Genomic DNA, 17,935 nt, shown 5'->3' with positions numbered 1-17,935 from the left:
TCCTGGATGAGTTTCCATTTGTTGCTTCTTGTTCTGCCTTCTGGTGCTTTGGAGAAGAGGTTGACCCACCCCTCTCCTCTGTGGCAGCTCCTCAAATATTGGAAGCCTGCTATCCTGTCCCCCCCCCCCCGGTCCTTCTTTACACTAGACTAGAGATGCCCAATTTCTGCAACCTAAGTAAGCTTTAGCCGCCAGCCCCCTAATAAGTTTCATTGCTCTTTTCTGCACACTTTCTAGACTGATCTCAAGATCTTTTTTTATAGTCAAGACAAAACCGCTTCTGCCCTGATGGAGGGATCTAAGAAGCAGATTCAAGAGACTCTCTGGCGACTTGGTAAAACGTATTATTCATGTTTTTAAGTTCTGCTAAGGTGTGCACAACTGCGGATTATCAACGGGCTGTTTAAAAAGCAGCAACAGCCCCTCCTCTTTTGTGATTGTGCTGTTCCCGTGAAAAAGCTGTTGCGCTTGGAAGAAATGTTTCATTTGGGAGGAAAAAAGCCATAGAAGTTCACAGAATTCTAGGACTCACCAGCCCAATGTAGGGGTGTACGGTTCTCGCCATCCACGCAGTCCTCATTTGCTCCGTGCTGTGAGAAAAAAAAACACAGTATAATCCTTACTGTAAGGTAAAGGTAAAGGTTCTCCCGCACACGCGTGCTCGTCGTTTCCGACTCTAGGGGCCGGTGCTCATCTCCGTTTCAAAGCCGAAGAGCCAGCGCTTGTCCGAGGACGTCTCCGTGGTCATGTGGCCGGCATGACTAGACACCAAAGGCGCACGGAACGCTGTTACCTTCCCACCGGAGTGGTCCCTATTTTTCTACTTGCATTTTTACGTGCTTTCGAACTGCTAGGTTGGCAGAAGCTGGGATGCGTAACAGGCGCTCACTCTGCAACGCGGCACTCGGGATTCGACCCGCCAAACTGCCGACCTTCTGATCGACAAGCTCAGCGTCCTAACCCACTGAGCCACCGCATCCCTAATCCTTACTGTAATACATGTCTAATGTCCTGTGTTCTAATAGTTTTTAATAAAAAAAATAGCAACAGTATAACATGAAACATAAGACTGATTTTTTCCCCCCTACAATTAAAATCATCCCACAAAGTTGTGAAATTAGTCGCTGCCAAACAAAAATAATAATAATCTATTTTTCTACTTGGGGACTTTAAACGCTATTCCTGCAGAGCTGCCAGAAAAACAGAGTTGGAGGTCTCTTCAAATGTTGGAACCCGGCTATCGTGTCATCCCCCCCCCAGCACTCCTTTTTTTCTAGACTAGACCTACCCAGTCCCTACGATCCCAGTCTCCCAATCCTATTGCCTCTTCTAGATTTTTTTTTCTCTGCACACCCAATTCTCTTGCAGCTAAATTGCATCAGGTATCTTAAACCCATACACAAAGATGGTATGTGAAAGTTAAGAGAATAACAGAGCTGGAAAGGACCTCGGAAGGTCATCTAGTCCGACCCCCTGTTCAGGCAGAAGACCCTATACCAGAGGTCCCCAACCTTTTTGGGTACCAGGGACCAGTTACGTGGAGAGAGGTTTTTCCTCAGACTGAAAAGGGTGTGTGGTTTTGTGTGCTGTCTGCATCCGGCGGATGGGTCTTTGCTTCTTTGTGCAGACTGGTTGCTGGCATGCCACGGCCCGGTACCATTCCACAGACTGGGAGTTGGGAGACCCCTGCCCTATCCCATTCCAGACAAATGTCTGTCCGATCCTTTCTTGAAAAGCCTGCAGCGATGGAGCACCCAGAACTTCTGGTGGCAAGCCGTTCCACTGGTTAATTGTCCTCACTTTCTGGAAATTTCTCCTTAGTTTTAAGTTGCTTCTCTCCGTCATTACTTTCCATCTGTTGTTTCTTTTCCTGCCTTCAGGTGCTCTGGAAAATAGGTTTTACGCAAAAGGGGCCGGGCTTTGGTGGCGCCCTCACGGTCACCGTCTTCATATTTTTGTTCCCTGGCCCATAGATCAGGTCTTTTGCTTTCCAGGATACTTGAGGGTTTCACCTGTAAACCATGTTTAACTATAACCCTGGGTGATGGGAACACAGGAGCGAAAAACAGACCCTGTTAGTCTTCATTTTCTAATGGCAGAAAGTGAAGTGAAGAGGAACTAAAGAGCCTCTTGTTGTGAGTGAAGAAGGAGAGTGCAAAAGTTGGCTTGAAACTTAACATTAAAAAAACCAAGATCATGGCATCCGGCCCTCTCAATTCCTGGCAAATAGATGGGGAAGAAATGGAGGTAGTGACAGATTTTATTTTCCTGGGCTCCAAGATCACCGCAGACGGGGACTGCAGCCAAGAAATTAAAAGACGCTTGCTCTTGGGGAGGAAAGCCATGGCAAATCTAGACAGCACACTAAAAAGCAGAGACGTCACTCTGTCAACAAAAGTGCGTATAGTCAAGGCTCTGGTCTTCCCAGTTGCAATGTATGGCTGTGAAAGTTGGACCATAAGAAAGGCTGAGCGCCAAAGGATGGAGGCCTTTGAACTCTGGTGCTGGAGAAGACTCCTGCGAGTCCCTCGGACTGCAAGGCGATCAAACCGGTCAGTCCTAGAGGAGATCAACCCTGACTGCTCTTTAGAAGGCCAGATCCTGAAGTTGAAACTCAAATACTTTGGCCACCTAGTGAGAAGGAAGGACTCACTGGAGAAGAGCCTCATGCTGGGAAACATTGAGGGCAAGAGAAGAAGGGGATGACAGAGAATGAGGTGGCTGGATGGAGTCACTGAAGAAGGAGGCGTGAGCTTAAAGGGACTCCAGAAGATGGTAGAGGACAGGGAGGCCTGGAGGAACGTGGTCCATGGGGTCGCAATGGGTCAGACATGACTTCGCAGCTAACAACAAGAAGTCTTCACTTAATGCAATGGGGTGTGGAGCCTTCTTGGAACTGCTGAAAGGACGGTGTGTTGCACACCCATTTGCAATACTGAGGTGACCCTGAGGACACTGATAAACCCCCAAGTGGCCTCAACGACTCTCTAAAAAGAAGGCAAACGACCAGCTGTCTGCAAGGAGTATAAATCCTTCCCTTCCCCACCATCCAGTCAGAGCTGAAGAAGCTTCTCGAATGAGAAGCGAAACGTCTTCAAAGGAAAAACAAGGAAGTCCAGTTGCCTCCTGAAAAAAAAAAGGACCTTTGGGATTCGGTCTGATCTTTAACCAGGTTAAGGCAAACCCTCCATGCAGAGTAGAGGACATAACCTCGCAAGACACATGACGAAACAAATAGGAAAAGGAGAAAAAGAAAGAAAGAAATGGATGCAGACGCAGGAGAAGCTGTAGCTGTGATACGATGAAGAACGCGCCATGCACCCCTGCTTTGCACCCGTCGTCAGAAGGGACTCTCTAGGTGATTTTTACGAGACCCGGATCTCTTTGTCAGCTCAGGAATGTGGCCACACAGGCCAACAGGCAGGCCTGAACATTCCCGGCAAGGCCTTGTGCAACCTCCTGGCTCCGGGTGCTTCTGCCACCACGGCTGGATTGAAACTGCCCGTGGGGACTCTTGCAAAACCAGACTCTGCAAGCAGCACGACTCGGGCCCCACACCTCCTCGCCAGCTGCCCAGCCCGATTTATACGTTCGTTTATTTATTTATGGCTGGAAAATCTGGGCAGTACCATTAGATTTGAAATAAAGGATTTGGAAGGGACCTTGGAGGTCTTCTAGTCCTGCTTAGGCAAGAAACCCTATACCATTTCTTAAAAACTTCCAGTGTTGGAGCATTCACAACTTCTGGAGGCAGGTTGTTCCACTGCTTAATTGTTCTAACTGTCAGGAAGTTTCTCCTTAGTTCTAGGTTGCTTCTCTCTTTGGTTAGTTTCCATCCACTGCTTCTTGTCCTGCTTTCAGGTGCTTTGGAGAAGAGCTTGACTCCCTCTTCTTTGGGGCAACCCCTGAGATATTGGAAGGCTGCTATCCTGTCCCCCCTCGTCCTTCTCTTCATTAAACTAGACATATCCAATTCCTACAACCGTTCCTTGTATGTTTTGGCCTCCAGTCCCCTGATCATCTTTGTTGCTCTTCTCTGCACTCTTTCCAGAGTCTCAACATCTTTTTTACATCATGGTGACCCAAACTGGATGCTGTATTCCAAGTGTGGCCTTACCAAGGCCTTGTAAAGTGGTAAAGTGATCTTGAACGTGAAGATGCTTTGTCTTTGGGAACAGAATTGCAAAATTACAGAATACTGAATAACAGATTTGGAAGGGACCTTGGAGGTCTTCTAGTCCAACCCGCCGCTCAAGGCAGGAGACCCTGTGCTTTTCCAGACAGATGATTATGCAGTCTATTCTTGAAAACCTCCAGTGATGGAGCACCCATAACTTCTGGAGGCAAGTCGTTCCACTCATTAATTGTCCTCATTGTCAGGAATTTCTCTTTAGGTTTAGGCTGGATCTGTCTTTAATGATCTTCCACCCATTGCTGCTTGTCCTGCCTTCATAATTCAGGAAAGAATCATAGGCTGTCAGGGACCTTGGAGGTATTCTCCTCAAGGCAGGAGAACTTACACCATCCGAGACAAATGGCTGTCCAATCACTTCTTGAAAAATCACCGGAGGAGTTCAAGAAACGATCAGACAATCATTTGTCCAGGATGATACAAGGTCTCCTGTATGGCAGTGAAAGTTGGACGATAAGAAAGGCTGAGCGCCAAAGAATGGAGGCCTTTGAACTCTGGTGCTGGAGAAGACTCCTGCGAGTCCCTCGGACTGCAAGGCGATCAAACCGGTCAGTCCTAGAGGAGATCCACCCTGACTGCTCTTTAGAAGGCCAGATCCTGAAGTTGAAACTCAAATCCTTTGGCCACCTGATGAGAAGGAAGGACTCACTGGAGAAGAGCCTCATGCTGGGAAAGGTGGAGGGCAAGAGAAGAAGGGGACGACAGAGAATGAGGTGGCTGGATGGAGTCACTGAAGCAGGAGGCGTGAGCCTAAAGGGACTCCAGAAGATGGTAGAGGACAGGAAGGCCTGGAGAAACATTGTCCATGGGGTCGTGAAGGGTCAGACACGTCTTCGCAGCTAACAACAACAGAAGACATGACCTTTAGGGCACAATAGGAGTAACCCACCACCATTAGAATAGCAAAAAGTCTGGGGCTCACTACATTGCACAACCCCCTGGAGCACCTCAAATCAGAACTCTATAAATCAGACATGTCAAACTCGAGACATCACGTGACGTCGCGCAACGTATCGGGACAGTTTTGCCATTGCCGGCAATGGGGTGGGCGCAGCTTCCGCGTGACGCGTCCGGCCCGCGGGCCGGCAGTTTGACACCCCTGCTATAAAGTCTCACTGGCTCAAGGTTGACTCAGCCTTCCATCCTTCCAAGGTCAGTACAATGAGGACCCAGACTGTTGGGGGCAATAAGGTTGATGCTGCCAACTGCTCAGAGAGGGCTGTGAAGCGCTGTGAAGCGGTATAATAAGTGTAAGTGCTATTGCTAAGGTCCATCCTCTCACTCAGCCATTTTGTCAGCCACGCCAGGAACATGCTGCGGCCACTGAAGTTTCCGGCTACTAAATAAAGAGACCTCCTTTCCAAAACGCAGCCTGCCTTCAGCTCATTTTTACACCGTCCTCCCGGCTTGGACCAGGATCTGATTTTGCTTCCAACAGCATGTTGTGGGAATGACAACCTGGTGGGCTTAGCCAGCTGCGCAGGGTGGGAGTGTTCATATCACAACACTTTCTGCTTTGCTAAGGGTCTGTCTCAGTCGCCTCTTTTATTGTCTTTCCTCACCCCAGTCCCCCCCTCCTCGTGTTGTGTTCTCAGACACAAAGATGGGGTCTCAGATTTGTCCTCAATGCAGCCCAGGAAGATTCGTGCTGGTTGTGAGTTTGCGCAGCCTCTGAAGTGGGATTTGCCACCTTAGATGGTTCTCACCCTTCCAGCTCTGACTATCCGGCAATTATAGAATTTAGTGCAATTAAAAGTTGTAATCTTCCTTTTAGGTTTATTTATTATTAATTCCCACGAGATAGGCATCGCTGTTTTCCAGTTACGTCTTGAATCAAGACGATGAGTTTTCACAGCAAGGGGCCTAATTAACGCCTAATTACTTGACACTCTTCTAAACGGTCCAGACTTGTCTGCAGGGTTAGGGTCGAAAAAGAAGGCGCCCACATTCTGCCTGTTTCTTATGGGCGGCCAGTGGACACCCCCAAAAGAAATAAAGCTAATAAATTCAAATACGGTAGATAAATTTACTGTTTGTGTTCCTTTTCCGTTACAGGTAGTCCTCGACTTACAACAGTTCAATTAGTGATCATCCAAAGTTACAACAGCCCTGAAAAAAGTGACCCCAATCCTTTCCATCTCCTCCTCCTCCTCCTCCTCCTCCTCCTCCTCCTCCTCCTCCCCACAGGCCCCACTCCCTTCTAGCACTGATGATGCTACCTAGTTGGGTCATGAAACATCTGCAAGAAAACCACCAGGCTTAGAGAGCATCAAGGACCCCACAGTCCTCCTCCTCCTGTTCCACCTCCTCCTCCTCCTCCTCCTCCTCCTCCTCCTCCTCCTCCTCCTCCTCCTCCTCCTCCTCCTCCTCCTCCTCCTCCTCCTCCTTCTCCTCCTCCTTTCCACAAGCCCCACTCCCTTCTAGCACTTATGATGTTCCCTAGTTGGGTCATGAAACGTCTGCAAGAAAACAGCCAAGCTCAGAGAGCATCAAGGACCCCACAGTCCTCCTCCTCCTCCTCCTCCTCCTCCTCCTCCTCCTCCTCCTCCTCCTCCTCCTCCTCCTCGTCCTCTCACAAACCCCACTCCCTTCCAGCACTGATGATGTTCCCTAGTTGGGTCATGAAACATGTACAAGAAAACAAAAAAATTCAGAGAGCACCAAGGACCCCACAGTCCCCCCTCCTCCTCCTCCTCCTCCTCCTCCTCCTCCTCCTCCTCCTCCTCCTCCTCCTCCTCCTTTCCACAGTCCCCACTCCCTTTTAGCACTGATGATGCTACCTAGTTGGGTCATGAAATGTCTGCAAGAAAACAGCCAAGCTCAGAGAGCACCAAGGACCCCACAGTCCATTTCCTCCTCCTCCTTCTCCTTGCAAACAAGCTCAGAGCCCTCTCAATGGGGGGGGGGCATTTTACCAGAGGAATAGGGCAGAAACTACACAAAAATTCCCAAAGGGTAGCAACAACCTTCCTCTCCCCCCAGGCTAAGCCTTCTAAAACCCGCCAAGCTGAAATGTCCCTGCACATGCTCAGAGGGGCCTTCAGCTTTAGGGGGGGTCCCAACGGAGAAGAAGCGTTTTACCTGGAGGAGGACCTTCACGCACTGGGGCTGGCAAGCGATGGTGGCTAGGTGCAGAGCTGTGCTGCCTGCAGAAACATAAACCATACAGTCAGAGAGGTGGAAGGGACCTCAGAGGTCTTCTAGTCCAACCCCTGCTCAAGGGGGTGTCAAACTGCTGGCCCGCGGGCCGGATGCGTCATGGCGAAATCGCGCCCCACCCCATTGCCGGCAATGGAAAAAAAAAGTCGCGATACGCCGCAGACACCCCTGCCCACTGAAAAAAAGTTGACCTAGGACCGTTTTTCACACTTAATGGCCATTGCCTCATCCTCGTGATCACGTGATCCAAATTCGGATGTTCGGCAACTGACTCATAGTTATGACGGTCGCAGTGTCCCCCGGTCACGTGATCCCCTTTTACGACCTTCTGAGCAAGCGAAGTCCATGGCGCAGCCAGATTCACTTAACAAACGGGTTGCTCACTTAACAACTGCAGGGATTCACTTCCCAACTGTGGCAAGGAAGGTCGTAAAATGGGACAAAACTCACCTAACAACTGTCTCACTTATCAACAGAAATTTAGGGCTCAATTACGGTCGTAAATCAAGGACTACCTACATTGGAAATGCTGGATTTGCATAATGACAGTGGTGACTCATTTAATGACCATTGTAAAAACATTTGACCCACTTTGTGACCGCAACGACCTAAGATCAAAATTTCAGGCTCAGTTGTGTAAATCAAGGACTACCTGTGTCTAAATGATTCAAAAGTGTAGGCCAGGGACTGAGTTCTCACAACACGCTAAGCCTTAACCACCAAACAGATGTTAGCCTAGTCCAGGGCTAGGCAACCTTGGCCCCTTCATGACTCGGGGACTTCAACTCCCAGAATTCCTCAGCCAGCATGGGGGAATTATGGCTCCCTCATGACTCGTGGACTTCAACTCCCAGAATTCCTGAGCCAGCGTGGCTCAGCTGGAAACCTCTCCCTTTCCCCTCAGCATGGCTGGCTCAGGAATTCTGGGAGTTGAAGTCCACCAGTCATAAAAGAGCCGAGGTTGCCTAGCCCTGGACTAGTCTACACTTTGGTGTGACTGCAATCGTTGTCAACCAATTGACCCCTGACCTTGTGGACACGTCAGCTCAGGCCTGGGCATTTTATGGTCCCTGAGACACATCCAGTTGATCGGAAATTAAAAATCAAATCTAAATTGATTAAATCAAATGTATGCCATGCACCCAATACAACTGCTTGCTTTGAAGGCAACTGCTGTTTTTGTTTTTAACTTGTGTATGTGCATGCGTGCCTACACACCTTCACAATCTGCTCGGAAGGACTGCTGATTTGGACATCCACAGCAGTGTCAGAACAACAGAGCTGGAAGGTACCTTGGAGGTCTTCTAGTCCAACCCCCTGCTCTGGCAGGAAACCCTATAACATTCCAGACAAATGGCTGTCCAGTCTCTTCTTAAGAACCTCCAGTGATGGAGCATCCACAACTTCTGGTGGCAAGCAGTTCCACTGGTTAATTGTTCTCATTGTCAGGAAGTTTCTCCTTAATTCCAGGTTGCTTCTTTCCTTGATTGGTTTCCATCCGTTGTTTCTTGTTGTGACTTTTGGTGCTTTGGAGAATAAGTTGACCCCCCTCTTCTTTGTGGCAACCCCTCCAATAATGCAAGACTGCTATCATGTCCCCCCTCGTCCTTCTTTTTAGCCTCCAGGCCTTTAATCATCTTTGTTGCTCTTCTCTGCACTTTTTCAACATCTTTCTTACACTCTGGTGACCCAAACTAGATGCCGTATTCCAAGTGTGGCCTCACCAAGGCATTGTAAAGTGGTATTAACCCTTCACCTGATCTTGATTCTCTCCCTCTGTTAACGCAGCCATAGTTTCTCGTGTGGCCCCTTGGGAAAAATTCATTGCCCACCCCAGGAGCCTCGTGACGTCAAAGCAATAGAAAGAAAGGTTGTGGGGGTGGGGGCTGTTGAAATGTCTCCATCCTCTGTCTTCTTCTGATCCTCTCTTACCAGCCAAATGTCCTTCAAACGTGGAAATGACTCTGGCCTGCCTGCAAAACCCAACCAAAAACCCAACCCTTTGTGCAAACGCCCTGGGAAAAAGGGGAGGGGGTCTTTGGGCTGGTACCCACCGTCCTCGTTCTTATCATTGACGTCGGCCCCGTGGGTGAGCAGGATGGTGAGGCACTCCGTGAGTCCCTTGGAAGCCGCCAGATGAAACCTGCAAAATTAGCAATGGCACTTAGACTTCCAAGTGCTCCACAGCCCCCTCTAAGCGGTTTACGGGGTCAGCCTCTTCCCCCGCAACAATCTGGGTCCTTATTTTACCGACCTCGGAAGGCTGAGTCAACCTGGAGCCGGTCAGGATCGAACTGCTGGCAGTGGGCAGAGTCAGCCTGCAATACCGCATTCTCACCACTGCGCCGTCATGGCTCATAAGTAAAAGCGGGGAAAGCAGAATTTCCCACCAGCAAAGGCCAGGAATTCCAAAGAAGATTTGAGAAGTACAATAATATTGGCGAAAACGTAGTCACCCATAATAAAAGCCACCAAATGAAATGATTAATATAGCATTGAGTTGTCCCACAGTCCCGTGGCAAGGGGAACGTGGCAAATTGTCCTAGACCCCCTCCCTTGGCTCTTTCTTGGTCTCTCCTGATCCATCTCCAACAACAGCATCCCGAAGACTTCTTAGACAAGGTTTTACTCTAAGCCACACACACGTGGCAAACCAAGTTTTATACAAGTAGGAACTTACATCCTGTCCTTGAAAGAAATTCATCCATCCAGGATGTAGGGTGAGTACACAAAAATAGACGATTTATGACCACACAACTGAGCTCAAAATTTCTGTTGTTAGGCAAGGCGGTTATTAAGTCAACCGTGCCTGATTTTACAACATCTTTTGTGATAGCTGTTAAATGAATCACTGCAGCGGTGAAATGAATTCGGGCGTTTGTTAAGCGATCCAATTTCCCCCATTGATGTGGCTTGTCGGAAGCGTGAAAGATCACATGATCCTGGGATGCCGCAACCATCATAAGTATATCCAGGTTGCCAAGCACCCAAAAATCTGATCACATGATCATAAGGATGTGGCAACCGTCACATAGTGAGAACTTGCCATGTCACTTTTTTCAGTACCATTGTAACTTTAAATGGTCATTAAAGGAACGGTTGTAAATTAAGGACTATCTGTACGGTAATTGATTACTAATGTAATTGTCTAGGCCAGGGGTAGGCAACCTCGGCTCTTTTATGACTCGTGGACTTCAACTCCCAGAATTCCTGAGCCAGCCAAGCTGGCTCAGGAATTCTGGGAGTTGAAGTCCACGAGTCATAAAAGAGCCGAGGTTGCCTACCCCTGGTCTAGGCCAAACTTGGTTAAGAATGCAATGGCAGACCTTGTTATGTTTAATAGCCCAAAAGTCCTCTAACAAGCCACAATTCTTAGATTGGAACTATGCGACTTGGCTTCAGGTTGACCACTTCTATCCCAGATGAAGACTCAACATACGACCGCTGACTTAGTGAATGGGTGAAGTTCTGATGAACCTATCGTGGGGGAGGCGGATTCTTACGATCCAGATCCAACTGCACTTACATAACCAACTTTGGGCACTTAGCAACCAGGTTGTGTTGATGGCTCTTTGCAGGATTCTGGGGTCATGTGACCACACTTTACCATGGTTTTGCAAAAAAAAAATTGTTCACTTTCAGTTTGGGGCAAAACCGCACCCATAGTGAGCACAAGATTCGTTTAACCACCACTTAGTGAAGGTTGTGGTCATTAAACTTAACAACTGTAAGGATTTCTCAAAAAAAAAAAGGCCATAAAATTGGATTGGACAAGTCACCGACCCATTTTATGATATTTAGGAGTTAGGACTGTAACGGGCAGGCTGCATTGCGGTCGTAACCCGTGGACTACCGCTAAGCCACATTCTTGAATAGGATGATCTTTACAGACAATTTTCTGAGCCAAGGGCCGAGTTCCGACAACCACATAACCCCAGGTTCAGTCAATCGTAGCTAAGGCACTGCCCACGAAGTGACCGCTCGCCCTTCAGCCATGCTGTCCCTCCTGAAGGCCAAGGGGAAAAACTTACGTACGCAGATTGGCCCAGGGCGTTGAGCTTGGTGGGGTGGGCTGTTTTCCTGGCGGCCAAAAGGGACGTGCGGGTCACGTCCCCTTTCTCAACGGCGTCAAAGAGCTTCTGGTCGTACTTGTTCCAGCTTTCGACCTATCAAGCGAGAGGATACAGAATTCAGAACAACAGAGTTGGAAGGGTCCTTGGAGGTCTTCTAGTCCAGCCCTCTGCTCAGGCAGGAAAAACTATACCCTTTCAGACAAACGGGGCACCCACAACTCCTGGTGGCAAGCCATTCCACTGGTTAATTGTTCTCACTGTCGGGAAATTTCTCTTTAGTTCTAGGTTGCTTCTCTCCTGGGTTGGTTTCCATCTGTTGAGTCTTGTCTTGCCTTCTGGTGCTTTGGAGAATTAGGTTGACCTCCCCCTCTTATTTATGGCAGCCCCTCCAATACTAAAAGACTGCTGTCATGTTACCCCCAGTCCTTCTTTTCAGGAAACTAGACCTACCCAATTCCAGCAACCATTCCTTCATATGTTTTAGCCTCCAGTCCCCTGATCCTCTTTGTTGCTCTTCTCTGCACTCTTTCCAGAGTCTCAACATCTTTTTTACATCCTGGTGACCAAAACTGGACATAGCATTCCAAGTGTGGCCTTACCAAGGCATTGTAAAGTGGTATTAACACTTCACGTGATCTTGATTCTATCCTATGATTCTATCCTATGTTTCATAACACCCCCTGTAAAATGTGTTCAAATGGGTAAAAGCTAAACCAGGGGTAGGCAACCTCGGCTCTTTTATGACTCATGGACTTCAACTCCCAGGCTCAGCTTGGAAACCTCTCCGTTTCCCCTCAGCAGGCTCAGCTGGCTCAGGAATTCTGGGAGTTGAAGTCCACAAGTCATAAAGTGGCCTAGGCCAGGGGTAGGCAACCTTGGCTCTTTTATGACTCGTGGACCTCAACTCCCAGAATTCCTCAGCTAGCATGGGGGAACTATGGCCCCTTCATGACTGGTGGACTTCAACTCCCAGAATTCCTGAGCCAGCAGACTCAGCTTGGAAACCTCTCCCTTTCCCCTCAGCGTGGCTGGCTCAGGAATTCTGGGAGTTGAAGTCCATGAGTCATAAAAGAGCCGAGGTTGCCTACCTGAGCTAAACCATGGTTAATGACTTTAGATAAATTACAGCTGGGCAAAATAATTTGTGTCTCTCTGGACATATCTTCTCAGCAAAGAAGTGGAATACAGGTAGTCCTTGACTTACAACAGTTCATTTAGTGACCGAAGTTACAGCAGCGTGGGGAAAAGTGACTTAGGACCATTTTTCACACTTAAGACCACTGCAGCATCCCCAGGGTCACACGATCAAAATTTGGGCACTTGGCAACTCATATTTATGACGGTTTCAGTGTCCCGGGATCATGTGATCCTGTTTTGCAACCTTCTGACCAGCAAACTCAATAGGGAAGCTTGATTCATTTAACAACCATGTTACTAATTTAACAACTGCAGTGATTCACTTAACAACTGTGGAAAGGTTGGTCGTAAAACAGGGCAAACCTCACATAAACTAATGTCTCAATCAGTAACAGAAATTTTGGGCTCAGTTTTAGTCATCAAATAACAGAATAATAGAGTTGGAAGGGACCTTGGAGGTCCTCTAGTCCAACCCCCCTGCTGAAGCAGGGGACCCTATGGTGTTTCAGACGAGTGGCTGCCCCGTCTCTTCTTTAAAATCTCCATAATGACGCTTGAGGGGGCAGGAGCAGGTTGTTCTTTAAAGTCAGAAATACAGGTTGTCCTTAACTTACGGCCACAGTTGAGATCGTAATTTCTATCGCTAAGCAAAGCAGTTGTTAAGCGAGTCACACGCAAATGGTTGTTAAGCAAACCACTGCAGCTGTTAAGTGAAGCACGCAGTCGTTAAGCGAGTCCAGCTTCCCCCACTGGCTTTGCTTGTTGGAAGTTGCAAGTCACTTTTTTCACTGCTGTGGTAACTTTGAACAGTGGCTAAATGGAGAGCTGTGCGTTGAGGACCCCCTGCGATTGAACCCGGCTGCAGAGACACTCATGCCCCCGGCAGAATCTTGCATGGCTGCAGAGAATTTCCAGATGGGCGGGCAGCCCCGCAGGATCCTCAGGGACAGTCATGCTGGGTGAGGGTTTTATTTTATTTTTATTTATTTTTATTTGTTTTGTTTCATTTTCTATTTTATTATTTTATTTTATTTTTATTTTATTTTATTATTTTGCTATTTTATTTTGTTATTTTATTATTTTATTTTATTATTTTATTTCATTTTATTATTTTATTTCATTTTATTATTTTATTATTTTTATTTTATTATTTTATTTTTATTTTATTGATTTTATTTATTATTTTATTTCATTTTATTTTTTATTTTATTTTATTTTATTTTATTTATTATTTTATTTTATTTTATTTTTTATTTTATTTTATTTTATTATTTTATTTTTTTATTTTTTATTTTTTTATTTTTTTATTTATTTTTTATTTTTATTTTATTTTTTATTTTGTTTATTTTTATTTTATTTTATTTATTTATTATTTTTTTATTTTTTTATTTTTATTTTTTTATTTTACTTTATTATTTTATTTTATTTTATTTTATTTTTATTTATTATTTTATTTTATTATTTTATTATTTTATTTTTGTTATTTTGTTACTTTATGGTGTCCCTGGTGCTCTCTGAGCTGGGTGGTTTCCTTGCAGACGTTTCATGACCCAACTAGGTAATGTCATCAGTGCAAGGACCCCGCGGTTCAACGCTGAGCTACAAATACTCTCTTGTATCATTATTTCATTTTTTTAAAATTTTACTTTATTATTTTATTTGATTCTATTTTATTATTTTATTTTATTTTGTATTATTATTATTATTATTATTATTATTATTATTATTATTATTATTATTATTATTATTATTATTATATTCCAGAGGAGCTGAGAAGTTGGTGCTTAACTCCCAGTCCGCAGTGCCCTTTGGGGAGTGAAAAACGCCTCGGCTTTTCAGCCCCAGACCAGCGTTCCCTCCTCGCTGTTTGCTTTGGCAAGCAGGTGAGTTTCGGGGAAGAAGCGCTGGGTCTTCCTGAGGGAAAAAAAATCCGGTTCTGAAGATACGGCACGACAAAGCCACACACACGCCCTATTGTTGTCAGAGGGGAGATTGCACAAGGCCACACACACCCGGCTCTCACCCCAGAGAGGGCAAGGCCGGGCGTTGGCTAGCTGCCTAAGGCGGGGTTCTTCTCTTGGGTCATTCGGTTCTCAAGACATCAGAAGGGAATCTGCTTCTTTTTTCTTGGAGAGCAGTTCTCAGCTCACTGACTCTGCCCTTCTTCGTATAGAATCATTGAGTTGGAAGAGACCCTGGAGGTCATTTAGTCCAACCCCGGAGACGCTGCAGCGTCTCTGATAGATGACTGTCCAGCCTCTGGAATGGTAGGTTGTAGAAATGAACTTGAGACACAAGGACAAGGAATCATCAGATACAGAATAATAGAGTTGGAAGGGACCTTGGAGGTCTTCTAGTCCAACCCCCCTGCTCAAGCAGGAGTCCCTAGACCAGGGGGTCTTCAAACGTGGCCCTTTTTATGACTTGTGGACTTCAACTCCCAGAATTCCTCAGCCAGCGTGCCTGGCTGAGGAATTCTGGGAGTTGAAGTCCACAAGTCATAAAAGGGCCACGTTTGAAGACCCCCTGCCCTAGTCCATTAACAGAGGGATATAGAATCAAGATCATGTGGAGTGTTAATACCACTTTACAAGGCCTTGGTAAGGCCACACTTGAAATACTGCATCCAGTTTTGGTCACCACGATGTAAAAAAGATGTTGAGACTCTGGAAAGAGTGCAGAGAAGAGCAACAAAGATGATCAGGGGACTGGAGGCTAAAACATACAAGGAACGGTTGTTGTAATTGGGTAGGTCTAGTTTAATGAAGAGAAGGACGAAGGGGGACAGGATAGCCATGTTCCAGTATCTCAGGGGCTGCCCCAAAGAAGAGGCAGTCAAGCTATTCTCCAAAGCGCCGAAAGGCAGGACAAGAAGCAACGGATGGAAACTAGTCAAGGAGAGAAGCAACCTAGAACTAAGGAGAAATTTTCTGACTGTCAGAACAATTAACCAGTGGAACTTCCAACTTTATTATTATCATCATCGCACAGTCAGCCAGATGTTCAGACTGGATCTGGCCTTTTTGTCTACCTATCGAGTCCTTACCAAGGGCCTGGGATAGGCAGATGTGGATGTTTGATGGCGTTACAGATATCGCCGCTGGATGGAAGCAGTTCCTAGCAAAGCCGCCTTTTGCAATTGACTGATGGCGCATTTGTCGATGCCGATGGTGTTCAAGCGGTGCTCCAGTTGTTTTGGGTTATTATTGTTGTTATTATTATTATTATTTCAGATAAACGGCTGTCCAGTCTCTTCTTGAAGACCTCCAGTGATGGAGCACCCACAACATCTGAAGGCAAGTTGTTCCACTGGTTGCTTCTTTCCTTGGTTAGTTTCCATCCGTTGCTTCTTGTCCTGCTTTCAGGCGCTTTGGAGAATAGCTTGACTCCCTCTTCTTTATGGCAGCCCCTCCAATACTGGAAGACTGCTATCATGTGCCCCCTGGTCCTTCTTTTCATTAAGCTAAGATATACTGGGCTAAACATAAAAGAGGGGATAGCCTCAACTGAATGAGGGGAAGAGAAAGAATGTTAGAATGGACCCACTCTCCATTATCACTGTGAAAAGTGACAGAGGGAGATTTGTCCTTTCAGAGTTGCGAGATTCTGTTGTTGTAGCCTCACAATAAAAGTAAAATTAGCTCATCTGTCTGTTTCCTGTCCGTCTACCTGAGGAGGCTGACCCAGCCTCTTTCATTTCAAGTGGGCGAGGCCTGGCTCAAAAACAGCCACTGTGAGAAGGACCTCGGAGTCCTAGTGGACGATCACGTGACCCTGAGCCAGCTGTGTGCGGCAGCAGCCAAAAAAGCTAATACAATCCTGGGTTGTACAGAATCAAGATCACGCAAAGTATTATTACCGCTTTATAAAACCCCTAGTGAGGCCACACCTGGAACACTGCAGCCAGTTTTGGTCACCCTATCACAAAAAAGATGTTGAGAGTTTGGGGGGAAAATTCAGAGAAGAGCAACTAAGATGATCCAAGGCCTGGAGACTAAAACTTACGAAGAACGACTGAGGGACTTGGGTTTGGGTAGTCTAAAGAAAAGAAGAAATAGGGGAGACATGATAGCAGTGATCCAGTATCTGAGGGGCTGCCACAAGGAAGAGGAGGGGGTCACGTTATTCTCCAAAGCACCAGAGGGCAGGACAAGAAACAATGGTTGGAGACTGATCAAAGAGATCAAACTTACTGACAGTGAGGACAATTAACCAGTGGAACAGCTGGCCACCAGAAATCGTGGGCGCTCCATCACTGGAGGTTTTTAAGAAGAGGCTAGACAGACGCTTGTCTGAAATGGTATAGGTTCTCCTGCTTGAGCAGGGGGCTGGACTAGAAGACCTCCAAGGTCCCTTCCAGCTCTATTCTATTCTGGTTTGTCAAGTGCAGAAGTTTTAACTGCTTCTGTGACAATCCCCTTTTTTGCGGAGGGCACAACGGAGCCACCTCAACCGTTCGGGGAAATGGCCCTGTGCTCAGGGTCATCTGAATAAATGGAAGATCTCTTTTCTTCTCCCTAAAACGTCTTCCTGGTGGAAACCTTTGGATTCCGTGCCCTTTATCACTCCACTCGGGGTCTGTGAGGAAGTGAAATTCAGCCTGCCGGTGAAGCTTCAGTTTTTCACTTTATATCCACAGTTTAAAACTAGGGAAAAGTGGAGGAAGGAAGGAAGGAAGAAAAAAGAAAGAAAGGAAAGGAGGAAAGGGAGGGAGGAAAGAAAGAAAGAAAGAAAGAAAAAGAAAGAAAGAAAGAAAGAAAGAAAGAAAGAAAGAAAGAAGAAAGAAAGAAAGAAGAAAGAAAGAAAGAAGAAAGAAAGAAAGAAAGAAAGAAAGAAAGAAAGGAGAAAAGGAAGGAAGGAAAAGAGAAGAAAGAAAGAAAGAAAGAAAGAAAGAAAGAAAGAAAGAAAGAAAGAAGAAAAAAGAAAGAAGAAAGAAGAAAGAAGAAAGAAGAAAGAAGAAAAAGAAAAAAGAAAGAAAAGAGAAAAGGAAGGAAGGAAAAGAGAAGAAAGAAAGAAAGAAAGAAAGAAAGAAAGAAAGAAAGAAGAGAAAGAAAGAAAGAGAGAGAGAGAGAAAGAAAAAAGAAAGAGAGAAAGAAGAGAAAGGAAAGAAGAAAGGAAAGAAGAAAAAAGAAAGAAGAGAAAGAAAAGAAAGAAAAGAGAAAAGGAAGGAAGGAAAAGAGAAGAAAGAAAGAAAGAAAGAAAGAAAGAAGAAAAAAGAAAGAAGAAAGAAGAAAGAAGAAAAAGAAAAAAGAAAGAAAAGAGAAAAGGAAGGAAGGAAAAGAGAAGAAAGAAAGAAAGAAAGAAAGAAGAGAAAGAAAGAAAGAGAGAGAAAGAAAAAGAAAGAAAGAAAGAAAGAAGAGAAAGAAGAGAAAGG

The 17,935-nt window shown here is 46.0% G+C and overlaps 1 protein-coding gene across 1 annotated transcript in view; it reads right to left on the bottom strand.

Annotated features, from left to right (window-relative positions):
• ANKRD35 (ankyrin repeat domain 35) overlaps window positions 1–17,935 on the bottom strand; it is a gene marked incomplete at its 5' end in the record, with an annotated part of 42,688 nt that overhangs the window by 18,798 nt on the left and 5,955 nt on the right. The window contains 4 exons of the mRNA XM_083374813.1: window positions 533–590; window positions 7,274–7,334; window positions 9,402–9,494; window positions 11,387–11,517. Of these exons, the coding sequence (XP_083230939.1) occupies window positions 533–590; window positions 7,274–7,334; window positions 9,402–9,494; window positions 11,387–11,517 (343 nt within the window). The remainder of the gene's footprint in view (window positions 1–532; window positions 591–7,273; window positions 7,335–9,401; window positions 9,495–11,386; window positions 11,518–17,935) is intronic.

The sequence above is a fragment of the Vipera ursinii genome (genome assembly GCF_947247035.1).
Source record: "Vipera ursinii genome assembly, chromosome: 15".
Lineage (NCBI taxonomy): Eukaryota > Metazoa > Chordata > Lepidosauria > Squamata > Viperidae > Vipera > Vipera ursinii.
The sequence above is the reverse complement of the archived record's forward strand: the minus strand, read 5'-3'. Positions and strand labels throughout refer to the sequence as shown.